Source organism: Bos indicus, chromosome 1 (assembly GCF_029378745.1).
Source record: "Bos indicus isolate NIAB-ARS_2022 breed Sahiwal x Tharparkar chromosome 1, NIAB-ARS_B.indTharparkar_mat_pri_1.0, whole genome shotgun sequence".
In the NCBI taxonomy this organism is placed as follows: domain Eukaryota; kingdom Metazoa; phylum Chordata; class Mammalia; order Artiodactyla; family Bovidae; genus Bos; species Bos indicus.
Window position 1 is genome coordinate 46,772,876 of NC_091760.1, and position 14,758 is coordinate 46,787,633.

General features: G+C 36.2%; 1 protein-coding gene across 2 annotated transcripts in view; it reads right to left on the reverse strand.

Annotated features, from left to right (window-relative positions):
- Nucleotides 1-14,758, reverse strand: part of ZBTB11 (zinc finger and BTB domain containing 11) — a 33,962-nt gene continuing 19,204 nt past the window's right edge. Inside the window, exons 4-11 of one of the 2 annotated variants that reach the window (XM_070790938.1) lie at nt 13,000-13,838; nt 12,616-12,795; nt 9,435-9,680; nt 7,778-7,922; nt 6,988-7,105; nt 4,406-4,564; nt 4,107-4,282; nt 1-477 (exon numbers count right to left, since the gene is read on the reverse strand). In XM_070790938.1, the coding sequence (XP_070647039.1) occupies nt 449-477; nt 4,107-4,282; nt 4,406-4,564; nt 6,988-7,105; nt 7,778-7,922; nt 9,435-9,680; nt 12,616-12,795; nt 13,000-13,838 (1,892 nt within the window). In that variant the 3' untranslated portion in view covers nt 1-448. Of the gene's footprint in view, nt 478-1,354; nt 3,516-4,106; nt 4,283-4,405; nt 4,565-6,987; nt 7,106-7,777; nt 7,923-9,434; nt 9,681-12,615; nt 12,796-12,999; nt 13,839-14,758 lie in introns of those variants that run through there. The other variant, XM_019973363.2, reaches the window with a different exon arrangement.

Here is a 14,758-nt window from a genome sequence, read left to right on the forward strand (position 1 = left end):
TTTGAACAAAAATAATCATTTAATTGACACATATTAAAACAATGCCTCCACACTGCATAAAATTAAGTTCTCATGAAACATTTACAAAAATTGACCACTGCTTATCCATAAAAAATAACCCTCATCAAATGTTAAAGAATAAAAAATACACAATATATTTTTAATCACAGTAAAATAATTTTAGAGATCACTAACAAAAAAGATAACCCCAAAACCCTCTATGTTTAGAAGTAAAATATATGTGAAAGAATAAATTATAATGAAAATTAAAAAATATTTCAAATCAAGTAACAGTGAAGGAGTACCATATCCCAATGTGTGGAATGCTGTGAAAGCTGAGTTTAGAAGAAACTCACAGCATTAAGTATATACATTAGAAAAGATAAAAGTCAGCAGGCCTTACCTGAATGGTGGTAAACTGGAAAGAGGCAGCAAATTAAGCCCAAAGTCAAGATGGCTCAGTGGTAAAGAATCCGCCTGCCAATGCAGGAGATGTGGGTTCAGTTTCTGGGTTAGGAAGATCCCCCGGAGAAGGAAATGACAACCCACTCCAGTATTCTTGCCTGGGAAAATCCCATGGACAGAGGAGCCTCGGGGGCTATAGACCATGGGGTCACAAAGAGTCTCAGCGACTAAGCAACAACCTGTACTCTTAACATTTATAACATTCTGGAGAAATCCAATAAACAGCAGTATTCACTTCAAAACTTCAGATAACAGACTATAAAATAAGCCTGATATATTTATCCAAACAGTACATGTAAAACCCCTGTTTAGGAACCTCCATGGTTCCTTAAGGTTTAAACTGCCATTATAGGTTGAATCCTCTAATTCAGTTATGAGTGGGAAGCATCATGTACAGTTACACCACAGCTATTAAAAAAGATAAAAAGACACTGAAGGTCTAGACTAAATCCAGCAGTTAAAGTAACTGTGAAATTACGTAAAAAGCCACTGAAATTTAATAAAACAGCACTAACAAGCAGATTTAATCAGGAGATACCTGATCTGACAACAACAAATCAATGTGTGCTTTTAGAAAGGAATTATTATAAACGGTTTCTCCATGGAAATATAAAACTGAATTTTTGGAATCTTTATACTTACTTCTGCATGAAATTTATGTAATTCTCTAAACACACTTAAATTATCCAAACATGGCAGTTAATTGTACTACTTTTGATTTTGTTGTTAAGATTATGTTTAATAATAAGTCTTAATAGTATTATATGTTCCCTCAGTGGTTATTTTTTATGTGTTCAATTCCCCTCCTCTTTAAAAATGGATTAACTTAATAATAAATAACAGCAACTGACTTATGAGCTGAAAATAGTGACAAGCTTAACTTCAAAGCTTATGCTTTAAACAAGATTCAACATCTTTTATTTACATATTTATGACATACATTAATGGTCTTACCCAATTAACTAAATCTAATAACAGTGGTGACAATGGAACATAAAGACAATTCCAAATTTTAGATTGAAATACATTTTCACTAACTGAAACATACGATTAAACAAGCAGCCATTATAAAGCTGTAGACTGTTATGTCAATCCACTTAAAATTGAAAGTCAGCCACACAGCTACCGAAACAATGGGAAATGTGCAAATGCAAATATTACATATGCAGGTATAGCACATGCATGGCATCACATTTATTTTTCTTTTAAGCCACTTAAAGTAAACCGGAATAAGCATTTTAATAATATATACACATCAAGGCACATTCTTTTCTTGTGCTTTAGGAATGATTTACATGTGATTTGCTTATATCTTAATTTTACACCTTATATTAGCTTATTCTAATACTTAGAAGTTTAATTTTAACAATTATAACTTGAGTGGTAGTATCCCAGGAGAGAAATGTGATATCTCCCCATGGTTATTTTGAAAAATGAGAAAATTAGATAGCTTACAGAGGTGGGAATTTAAAAATCAAACACACAAATTAATTTTTCAGGCAACTTTTAAAAAGAATTTACTTTTAACAATTTGGTGGGCCATAATCAATTCCTTTAAGTAGTATACTATAATGAGGGTTGAACTGAAGAATTTTCAATATTCTGAAATTACTTGACAATCATATGGTATCCACAGGACTGCTGTAGATACCTATATTGCTATCCTATTTCTAAACTGCAGTTTTTTTAACAAAATTAAACAATTAAACATGATACAAAAGCTGCAAACAACCAAACCTAGTTTTAACCTTTTCCCCCACCCCCATTTATTTTCTTGTTATCAAGGAGAAACTTCCCATCAACAGAGATTATTAACAGTGTTCTTTGCTCATGGTCAATTTACTTGCCTTGAAGGTTAGCATAGTAAGGCTTAATAGGCATTTCATGCATTTGAATTGCATTTGAAAAATTAGCTATTCATTTAAGGGTTCCCCATACAGATTAAGTACACTGTGCAAACTTGATTACAACATGTAACTCATTAAGTGCTTTACAACAGAATAAAGAATCCCTGACTTTATAAAGGGATAAAATAAATAGTAAGTCAAGAATCACAGATGTGAAGCATTTAAAAAAATGTAACATACCTATGCATCCTACTAAAATGTTTTATATTAGAATTTTTAACCCATAAACAGGGCAAATGAAATCACAGAACCTCTATATTTTGAGAATAAACAAGAAAGCCAATTAGTACAGCCTTTTAAATTAAAAGTATATATAATCAAGTCAAAATGCAAATAAAACTGTACGGTTTTTAATTTAGTACAGTTCTTTTTAAACATTAATTCGTAAGAAGTATACCATGATAATCCACTGCCACCAAATAGATTTGTTTTCAATTTGTTTACAGTAAATGGACTTTTCTACAGAACCATTAGCTAGACAAATCGTTGTATGTTAAAACACCACCAAATAGCCCAGAGCCTGTACATACAAACTCCAGGCAGATAGTCATACAGTATTGTAAACAAATGTTCTGTGAGTTCAATATACATGAGATGTCGCTTCTTTTTATCTCTATTACTACATTCATTCTGTTTCTGAAATATGTGCCACCTCTACTTCAACAGTTTGAATAGCTTCTGCGACTTCAGAGAGCTTCTGTCCTTGCTGCTGTGCCAACACATAATTAACCACTTGCATAATACTTTGGTCAGAGAGTGTAGATACTGACGGACATTCTTCAGTCGCTGCAACAGCTTCAAGAGCTTCCATAGTTTCTCCCGTCACTACCACAGTTTCAAGTTCTTGAGGACCATTGTTTTCTTGTTCCTGCATATCTGCTGTTAAGATGCTAACAGCATGCTCCACTTGAGTTCCCTGGTTATGAAACTGAAGGGTATCTTTTTCCAGCATGATCTTGCAAGGCACATAATCTCTGTGGAATTTAGTCATATGTTTACGGAGTGTTCTAGCATCTATGTAGGCTTCACTACACACAGGACAGACATAAGGCCGTTCACCTGTATGTGTTCTGACATGGCGTTTCAGAGATCGGGCATCAGCCCAAGCAACTCCACATGTTAAGCACTCAAATGGCTTAACTCCTAGTAAAAGGAAAAAAAAAAAAAAAAAAGGAAAAGAGAGGTGGGTGTGTGTGTGTGTGTGTGGCAAGGTCCAAGTACCAAAATTTATTACAGCTGCCTGATAAATAATGCTTTAAAGTACAGTAGCCCATAAACGTTACTATCTTGACTATGGCCATCTTTTAGTTAGGGCCAAATGGTTTCCCTTAGAATAAAGCAGATTCTGGATATAACCTCTCTAAAGATGTTCCTATGGATAGAAGTTACTCTGAGACAATTTTGAGTTTCTGTGAAAGTCCCTTTACACCTTCCCAGCAATCCTATAATCCTAGGATAAAAAAACAGAAGCTCAAGTAATCCATTCCAGAATAAAAATATTAATACAGAATATTAAGCTCACTAAGAAAGGAATCTACCTATCTACACAACAATTAGGTAGTCAGATTCACAATCACTGCTATTATTTGAATACACCTTCCATAATATGGGATTAATCTCTCATTAAGGAAGATAAGATAACAGACAAGAGGAATGGAAAATGAAGAACCACTACTGGACTGGTCTGTATTCTATTTAAAGGTCTATCTATTAACCTCCATGAAGTGCAGTTACCTCCATGGTTGTTCATGTGTCTTCTATACTCTCTCAGCTGAGTGAATTTTCTTCCACATTGTTCACACACCCGTTCCAGGTTCTGCTTTGCTCGTCCTTTTTTTCCATGGGTAGCTTTCTTTACATGCCTTCTGAACAATGCTTTTTCGTAAAATTCTTTGCCACATATATTACATCTAAAATAGACGAAAAACTCAAATTACCTTTTCCTAAACACCAAAACCATACTAATGGACTAACAATTAATCCAAGTACATACATATCTCAATTAAGCTCAGATTCACCCCAGATTTACCCACCTGTACGGCTCAGTGACAGAATGAGATTTCACATGGGAATACCAGTCTTTCTTCCAACTATAGCACTTATCACAAAATTGGCACTGGAATGGCTTCACACCAAGATGTTTGTTCATGTGCTGGCGAAGGTCTCTAGCTTCAAAGAAACTTTTCTCACATCTGCAATAACAAAGTCCATTCACCCAAATGGATCATCTTATTCTTTTAAAAGAAGTTTCCAAGAACTCAGTATATTCCTGGGTTTCTAGAACTCTACAAGATGATCCCAATTTAAAACAAAACAAAACAAAACCTTAGTATTGCAATCTTGCATCAAGGCTGGAGTGTGTTAAGTTCCTTCAGTTCCAGAGTACTAGAAACATTTTAGAAAGAATCCTGCAAAGCTCCCAAAGGTTATCATAAAGGTGATTATCTTCTATCTTCTCCTCAACTCCTTGGGATGTGCCCTTTTTACATCCCTTTTCACCCTCTCCCATTCTGTCCATCTGCTGGGGGTAGGATTTACTCCTGCCCATAAGGATGGAGCAACTGACTTAGGTGTAGGTCAATCAGAGCACAGCATTCTCTCAGCCACTGTGATTGATCCACACAAGACCAAATGCCTTAGCCAGATTCAATAGGAGTGACCTCAGGGCTTTTACAGGAACATGAGAAATGCAGCTTGACAATTTGGGAGTTGAGGGGATGTGAGGCTGAAACCATTGCCACTGTCTTATCCACATTGAGTCTCACAGACATCAAGTGCTAATGAATCTGAAATCAATTTACATTAAACCATTCAGACTCCTAGTTCATTCAAGCCAGTTTAAACTGGGTTTTCTTACATTTGCAGCTATAAAGGTATGCATAATAAACTACTTTTCTTTTAAAATAAGACTGAGTAAGGGGACTCCCTGCGGTCCAGTGTTAAGACCTCCCCTTCAAATGCAGGGGGTTGTGGGTTTGATTCCTGGTCAGGGAGCTAAGATCCCACATGCCTCATGGCCAAAAAACCAAAATATAAAACAGAAGCAATACTGAAACAAATTCAAAAAAGGCTTTAAAAATGGTACACATCAAAAAATCTGTAAAAAATAAAAATAAGACTGATCAGAGTGACATCAGCAAATATGGGCAGAGTTGGTAACTCCAAAAGCCCAACCTTCCACAAAATCAGTAGACAAAGTGGCAAAAACAGTCAGAATCAATTTTACTAGTGCTCTGGAAACTGATTAAAAGTTTACAGCAACCAGGTAATTATTTAATTAAGAAAAAAATTGTTGAATCCTGGTAAAAGAGCTTTGTGGCATTTCAACTCACCCTGACCCCATCCCCTGGCTCCTCAGCTCAGTAGACAGAATTCATTCTCTCTATGGGTTCACAGTATTAGAGGGACTTAAACCGAACTGTAGTTGTTTTGAACTACCTGGTACCTCTCAAAGTGCTTGCTTTTATGTAGCCAAATTCCCCCAGGGCTGAGGACTTGGGAGTGGTGGGAAGAGTAGACAGGAGGGATTGGTTGGAAACATTTAAAGGTAAAGGTATTAGCCACAGCTGCTGGGGCAAGGAATGGCAGTTGGGAGGAAAGGCTGGAGAATGAGATACTTCAGGAAATAAGACCTTTGAAAAACTCTCACATATTCCCAGGCAAATTATTTGCCCAGGGCTGGCACATGCTCGGAAAAGAGCTGAAAATGCTCCATGCTCTCACTGATAGCTGACTCTGCACAAACAGAAAGAGAAGACCATGGCAGGATTGTAAACTGCCTGGCTGAGTGTTAAAGGCATTCTGGATCAGTGGTGATGCTTGCACAACACTGAATGTACCGAGAGCCACTGAACTGAACACTTTAACATGATAAATGCTATGTTATATGAACTTTATAAAAGGGATCTCAGGAGGTTCTGGGAAAAGAGGGAGAGGAAAGGAGTCTGAAGAAAAAGAGAAATGAGCAACAAGTCCAGTACTTCAGAAGAATTGCCTATTAAGAATCTCTGCCTGGCACCAAGGGACCGTTCATTCCTATAGTCCCTACCCCTAGGCCGCACATTTGAAGAATTTCTTTAAGGCATTTAAAATGAATGATTCATATGGTATGAGATTTATAATGCAAATAAAACTGCTAAATAAATAGGAACACCTAGACAAAGGCAAACTGATTAAAATCAAGAGTAAACAAATAGTATTTTTTTTTAAAGTAAAATAATAGTTTACTATTAGATTCAACTATTTTCTTTTTTCAGTTTTACTGAGGTGTAACTGACAAAACTGTAAGGTATTTAATGTGTAAAACATGATGATTCAATATGTATGTATACACACACACATGCACATTGTGAAAGGATTCCTATCGTTAATTAACACATCCATCACCTCAGATATGTATGTGTGTATGTTTATATAATTACATATGAATATTCAAGTTCCATTTCCTTAGCAGAGTTCAATTACAGTTGAACTTTGAAAGAGACACATTATCAAGTGATACTGTATCAAACTATATCTAATCAACTTCAGCCACCTCAAATATTTTCCTTTGAAACAACTTTCAAATGAACTAAGAACATCAATTAATTGAATGGTTCACATACTAAATACTTACTGAGTACAATGATAGCCTCGAACCTCAGGCTTTGGTTGGTGTTTCTTTAGGTGCTTGCTAAGCCCAGAGCCTCTATGAAAAGACTTTCCACAAACTGAGCAAAGGTACTTGGACTCTCCTATAAGAATTAAAAAGCATGTCACAAATCCAGTGATCGGGTGCTCTTCTAACAATGCTTTATGTCATACTTCAGAAGCTACTTTATCAAGTGAACACAGAAGCTATGACTTTTGGCACCCACCTTCTAAGAATAACAAACTATGTCAAATATCCTATTTCCTCTCAGTATAGTACTAGTGAGGCCACTACTGCCCAAAGAATTTGGGAGGTTTGCATGGTCATCTGGATTATAACAGTGTAGAGTTGTATACAAGTTCTACAGCAGATTATCTACCCTTCATCAGCCACTTCTACGTAACTGCTTTAAACATGTGCAAATTAGTATATGTGGACTAAAAATTCTAATAAAATTATAAACCACATACTTGTTGACAGCTACATCTGCTTATTGCTTAACTTTTTTAAAAATTAATTTCTTTTAATTGGAAGATAATTACTTTATAATATTGTGGTGGATTTAGCCATACATTGACATGAAGCAGACATGTGCACTAATTAAAAAACTTTTATACAAATAAGATAGCTCTAAAACTAGATGTAAGAACAATTTTTAAGCTTTACTCTCATTAATTAAAAAAACTGCACATATACAGTCTTATAGCATAATCAATACACTAGGTAAGCTAACAGTATATAACATGTAACTATGTCAATGTAAATTTCTCATTACCTGTGTGAATACTCATATGTTCTTGAAGACTCCTTTTGGTAACAAATGACTTCACACATAGTTCACACTGGAACTGCTTCTGTGATTGATGGAGACTCTGGTGTAATTTTAGACCGTGTTTGTAGATGAAAGTCTTTCCACAGACCTAAAGCAGCATGGGTATTTAAACAAGTAAAACAGAAAAAGAGTTAAGGGCTGTTTCTGAAGAATGAAGACAGAGAAGCTAGTATGCTATTTTAAATTAAAACCTTAAATTATAAACAAAATGACAACGTTTAAGTTGAAACAAGGGCCTAAGATTTTAAGCTCGTTGATTATCTCCTCATTCCGTACATAACAAATATTTCTATTTTTCTTACAACCATGTAATCTGTGGAAGAACTTAAAACAGTACCAAAAAACCCTCACACTGTCTTTTCTGAAACTGGTAAACAATATACATTAAAAGAGACATGGAAGCTTAGTCAAGAACAATATACTCATTCACATCTATACCAACTAAAACAGTGCTTCTCAAACTCTCTGATGAGGTACCAGTTTTTTTTCCTTTCCTCAATCTATTAGGGATTTTTGTTAAACACAATAGAGATGTCAAACAGCGTCAAATTGCCATTACAGTTTCTACATGCTTACTCTCCATTTTTTTTACTTATCTTCCATGGCCCACGCATCTTGAGTAGGGCTACAGTTGAAGACCAGAGGTCCAATTAACACTTAATTTTTAAATATATGAATACAATGATGCTTAGGACTTGGCTTCAAAATAACTGAAGGGAAGGGGTAGGAAGGGAGTGAGTGACAGTACATATAAAACACAACTAAGCATAGATAACCAACAAGGACCTACTACACAGCACAGGGAACTACACTCAGTATCTTCTAATAACCTATAATAGAAAACAATCTAAAAAAGAATGAATAAATAGCTAAATAACTTTGCTGTATATCTAAAACACAAAATTATAAATCAACTGTATTTCAATAAAATTTTTTTAATTTAAAAAACTCACAAATGACCATGTGTTGATAACTACTAAAGCTGGATAAAGGGTACATAAGGGTTTATTCTATTCTTTGACATTCTTTTTTCACATAATACAATGCTTAAAAAAACAAGAGAGAAAAACATTAAAAATGTTACTGGTTCCAAAACTATCAATAAAAATAGTGGGTCATCCTTATATGCAAAGCTACAGGTGCTGCTAGAAATTTTTCACTGTTTCAAATAGCCCAAATCTGGCTTATCACAGGATTCTGAACCAGCAATCAGATTTTGACATTTAGTCTCCAGCTCTGGAGAAGGACACAGACTTTAGGCAGAATTTCTGCTAAGATTTAAGTCACAGGTTCCTTACCAAGCCAGGCTGGCCCTGCCGAACATGAAGGTATGATTTAGAAGCTGGTTATTCTCACCAGTACCACTCTGAATTCCATCAAGTCTCCTGAACACTCTAAACAGATTTATTTCAAACTACAACTTCAGACAACAAATTAAAGAGCAAAAATGGGAATCATCCTTGACCTAGGCAACAAACTGAAAAAGTTATGGACTTTATGGGATATTTTACTAAAGTGATGTGGCTCCAGATTCAACCAGTCTTACTGTCAGTTATATTCCAGTCTTCTTTAAATAACAAAATAAATATAATGACTTTACCTGGCATGCATGTGGTTTTACACCTGTGTGCTTTAACATATGTATTCGAAGAGAATATAATTTAGGCAATGTCCTTCCACATATGGAACATATAAATTCTCGTTTGGTTCTGCCCTTCTCAGACGATGACCCTGATGCCTCATTCGATGCGGAACTGGAAGAGGACGAAGTAGGTGCATCTTTCCTGGTATGTCGAATAAGGTGGGCTCGCAAGGAGGCACTGTACTGAAACTGTTTCTTACACAACTAAAAGAAAAAGTAAGTTCTGCCTCAATGTATTTTCATTACAAATATTAAGTGAAATGCAACTCATATTTCAACTTGCCATTTGTCTGTTACAATTACATAAACACATACACTCTATAAAAGACACAGTGTACCAGGTACCAGATTATACAGATAAAAGGGACAGACCCAGTCTCTACTCTGCAGGGGTTTATAATCTAACCACAGAAAAAGGATTTACATGTAAACAGGTGAAATATTTAAGAAGGGGGAGTAATCAGAGTAAAGAAAAGCCTCAGCACTGAGGCTGGGCCTTGAAGGAATAGTAAGACAGACAAAAGGAAGCACACTATCATTACACGAATACTAACAGTTGTTAGGTGGAGCAACACAGGGGCTTGAAAAAGTGGGAGGATAAAACTGTGATAGTCCTTGGGACTTGTTTGCTTTTAATTTTTACATTGTGTTTGTTTTTTATGTTTCATTTATTTGGCTGAGCTGTCTTAGCTGTGACAGACAGGATTTTTGGTCTTTGCTGCGGCATGTGAGATCTAGTTCCCCCACCAGGGGTTGCACCCGGCCCCGTGCACTGGGCGTGCGGAGTCTTCGCCACTGGACAGCAAGGAAGGTCCAGTCCTTGAGCTTTATCCTGTACTTGCTAAGTACTGCTGAAAGCCTCTGCTCTTTATTTTAAAATCAAAGTTATACACAGTCATGATCCATAAGACTTTTTTTAAAATAAATAAAACTGGCCTGTTGGTCCACTACTTCTACTTTTTTGACACTTTCTTAATGATCATCTCTGCAATTCTGAGTAATATGAATAATAGGAGGTGAGTATCTCCACCTTTCACTCTCTACACACACAGTTCCTTTCATTACCATACTTGCTCAAGACAGCTTTATCATCATTTTGGTGAGATCAATTTCAGTGCTTACATTATTTGATGACGCACATGTTATTACAGCTGGACAATATAGTACAGTATGATTTTCTTCCCTTTCCTTTTGCTTTCCCTTTTACTTCTCTTCATATTTAGTGCTAATTTGTTGTCAAACATTCCCTCAATTGTTGGCTGAGAGAAGGTTTAAACACATCACCTTGTGGGATATCTCCGTCAAAGCACTATGCTGTGTTCCAAACTGGGGCAACTGTTTCACAGATTGGACCCCATGTTTTCCATTTCTCATGTTTTGATCATTTTGGCGGAATACCTCTACCAACAGCTTCCCGAGAAAAGGAATTTAGGGGGTAAAACTCTGCAGACCTTGCAAGTCTTGAAACTGTTCTTACTGTACCATCGCAAATATAGTCTGACTATTGACTTCAAGTTAGAAATCATTTCCTTTTATAATATTAAAAATACTGTGCCTTTATCTTCTAGCTTCCACTGTTGCTGCTGAAATGTCTGAAACTATTCTAACCCTTTTCCTTTCTCTCTTCCAATTTGTAAGATTGTCTTTGTCTCCTGATTCAGAAATTTCATAATGCATTTGGTAAAGAATTATTTTAAACCATGATTCTGAACATGTGACATGCCCTTTTAACAAGGAAACGTCTATGTTCAAGTTCTAAAATGTTTTTTTCATTGCATTAATGATTTCTTTCTCTTCATGCTGTTTAGAATTACTTGGACATTAGAATACAACTAGACCAATCCTCAGTTTCTTTCACTCCCATTCTTACCTTGTGTTTTCTTTATCTTCTGAGTGATTTAGTCAATTATGTTTCCTAACTTTTCAGAGACTTTTTTATATGTTATACATTTTATTCCTAAAAAACTATTCTGTTTTCTTAAAGTTTCCTTTTAAAAACATAGTACATGATTATTGTTTCACTGACATAATCTTTTCCTTTATCTCTAATATAAATCATACTTGTGGTTTGGGTTTTATGTGCATTTTTTTTTTTTTTTTTTTTAGTTTTCTTCTAACTGCATAGTCTTGAATTCCTCAAAGTTGTTTTTCACTTGAAATATTTGTCATGAATCTGTATACCTGATGTTTATTCACATTTCAGAGTAAGATATTTAAAAACTGGCTGGAACTTGTGTGTAAGTAGGGAAGTAAAATGGTCAACCCCTGGCTTTAGTGAGTGGTATCTTTAGGTCTTTTTTTTTACTGGGCTTCAGATTTCTCATCTCTAAGAAATCTTTCTATTTTAAGGTTAAGGGTTTGGCTGTTAACATTCCAGGACTTGAGTAGAGAAAGAGCACTTTCAATATTCAGTATAGAAGCTTCTACTTTCCCTTGTTGGGTATACCACACTGATACATTCACCCTCATTATCCACAGTGTTCTCTAGAGCAGTGGTTTTCTTTTTTAGAGAGTAGAAGATGGATCTTTGACTGAAGGCACGGTGGTAGTGATTCACTTGCTCTTTCTAACCATCAGCCTTACCTCTACTTTCAAGGTCACTAGTACCATTAATTCCTGAGCCTCCTGGTAGTTCTGTAATACAATTTGGATTGATTCTTAGCTTTCCATGCTGAAAGCCTGGGAATGAGCCCTTTCAAATCTAATGAATCAGCGACTCCATCTAGGGACTTCCATGGCAGTCCAGTGGTTAAGACCCCACACTTCCATTGAAGGGAGCATAGGTCTGATCCCTGGTCGGGGAACTAGGATTCCAGTGCTATGTGGTACAGTCAAAAAAAAAAAAGACTACATTTATGTATCCGAGGCCAGAATTTAGTTGCTATGGTCTCCTGTTCTTTTTGCCTCTCTATGAACTTTCTAAAAAGATCATTTTACTGTCATCTTTCTACAGTAGAAGCAGAAGTAAGTCACTGAACATTTTTTGACAAGAACATGACATGTATGAATCAGCAGATAACTATGATAGCAATATAAGGGAGAAGGAGAATACAAATGGTAGCATAATAACAAAGCAGTAAACTAGATTCTATTTATAAAGAAGTTAGAGCCATTTATAATTAGCTTTCCAGATACTTACTGGACACTTGTAATCTCTAGCTCTTTCATGTTTCAGTATGTGCTTTATAAGGGCATATCGTCTCTGAAAAAACATTCCACATTCCCCACATTTATGGGATGCTTCTTCTTCTGTATTCTCTTTAGCATCCCTTTTCGGCTGTTTCATCTTTTTTCCTCTTTGAACTAATTTCTGAGCCACCTGATTAAAGAACAGAAAACACAATCCAAATTTAACTATCTCAAATTCACATTACCTTATTAATAACATTGGTATTTAAAACATTAAATTGCTTTCCTGCACCCATTCCCCTCCCCCTCAAAATATTTTTCACCATAAGTTTATCAATAGAATGCTTTCAACTTAAAGCTAAAACTACAAAGGTGAACTCTTTCTTCTTCATACCTGTTGAACTGCTGACTTGGGAATAGCTTTCCGTTTCTGCAGCTTCTTCTCCATTCCTTTGTGTAGTCGGATATATCCCCCTTCATTAACAGAACGCTGCCGAAGTCTGCTTCTATAAGTATCATCATCGGGGCTCTGGTCCATCAGTGCTGTCGGTTCAGCTAGATTTTCCTCATCTTTCGAGGACGGGTCAAGGTCCTGCCTATGCTCTGAAATGTCTTCAGCACAGATATCCTCAGCTGCTGTATCATTTCCCGTATCAGTGTTTCCTGGAGAGCTACTGATTACATTCTCTTGTGAAGGCTTAGGATGAGTACTAGAAACTGTGCTATCTTCTCTGCTGTTTAAAGTTTCCAGTTCTGTCTGGTTGTTTTTTGTTACTAAATCAACAGACTCCATTTCAGGATGGGAATCAGTTACACAGCCCACAGGTGACGCGGTGGCTTCAGCCTGTGAAGAAACCTGGGGCTCAGGTTGTTGTCCCAGCTCTCCATTCTGCTCTGGCAATTCTCCATTCATCAGTAGTACGATCTCACAATCCCCAAGTTCAGTGGATAAAGTTGTTGTGGTTCCCGTGTTGTTAGCCACGGGAGGTGCTGTACCTCCACTTTGTTCTTGTAAGTCCTGTGTAGATGCAACTGTTTGTACTTCACCCTTCTTATACACAGTTAGCTGCTTCTCTTCCATTAGTTTATGCACACTTTCACAGATTTCTAAAACTTCTGACATAAAAAGATGACGAGCCAAGATGGCTACATCAGCCATGCTACAGAAGTCAAAACTTAGCACAGAAGTATAGGCAAATTCCAGTAAAGGAAGGAAACTAGCCTTACAAAAACCTATGCGAAACAAGGAAGATGAAAGACAAAAAAGTCAAATCACCACTAAAACACCTTGTAAAAACAACTATTGTATCATTATGACAATATAAAATACAATATAAAGGCAAATATAACCATTTATTCTGCAATTAAAACACTCTGGAATTGTTTTGAGCTCTGGCTGCTTATTAAGCCTTGACTAACTCACTTCCATGAGTCGTGTCTCTCAATACCTAAAATAGAAAATAATATCACACTTACTACCTCAAAGAGTTGTTGTAAGGCAGTCATTTTCAAACTGTACTCCTTAGAACCCCGGGGGTTCCTCAAATTTCCCTCAAGAAACAGCTGCTGGAGAATGGAGGGTACAAAAAGAGAGGGAGGCAGGTGAGAAGGCAGGGTCCAACCAACCCGTCCCCTAACCTCACTGCAGTAAACACAGCTGTGCATTTCAAAACAGAAGCTCATATAAAAATTTGATTGTGAACAAAGTATTCTATCACTAAAAATTTTAAAACAAGGTCTATAGCAGAGGGTCAGGAAAGTTTTTCTGTCAAGAATCAGATAATAAATACTGCAGGCAATAAGGCATCTGTTTCAACTACTTAATTCTGCCACTGTAGCTGGAAAGAGAAACCAAGTATTGTAACATGTATGTAAAGGAGTGTGGCTATGTCACAATATAACTTTATGGAGGAAAAAAAGGGAGGACTGCCCTTCGGGCTATGGTTTGCTCATCTTTGGTCTAAGGAATAAGACAAATTACTACACACCAGGCATTAGGTTCCCATTTTATGTGAGAAAATAAGATCAGTTCCATTCTAAGTTCTCAGTACTTCACATTCAAAAACCATTGTTAATATTCCCATGATTCAGAAATTAGAAGATTACATGGTCGTAAGTCCAATTCCATCTCCATAACCAGACCGAATTAACAA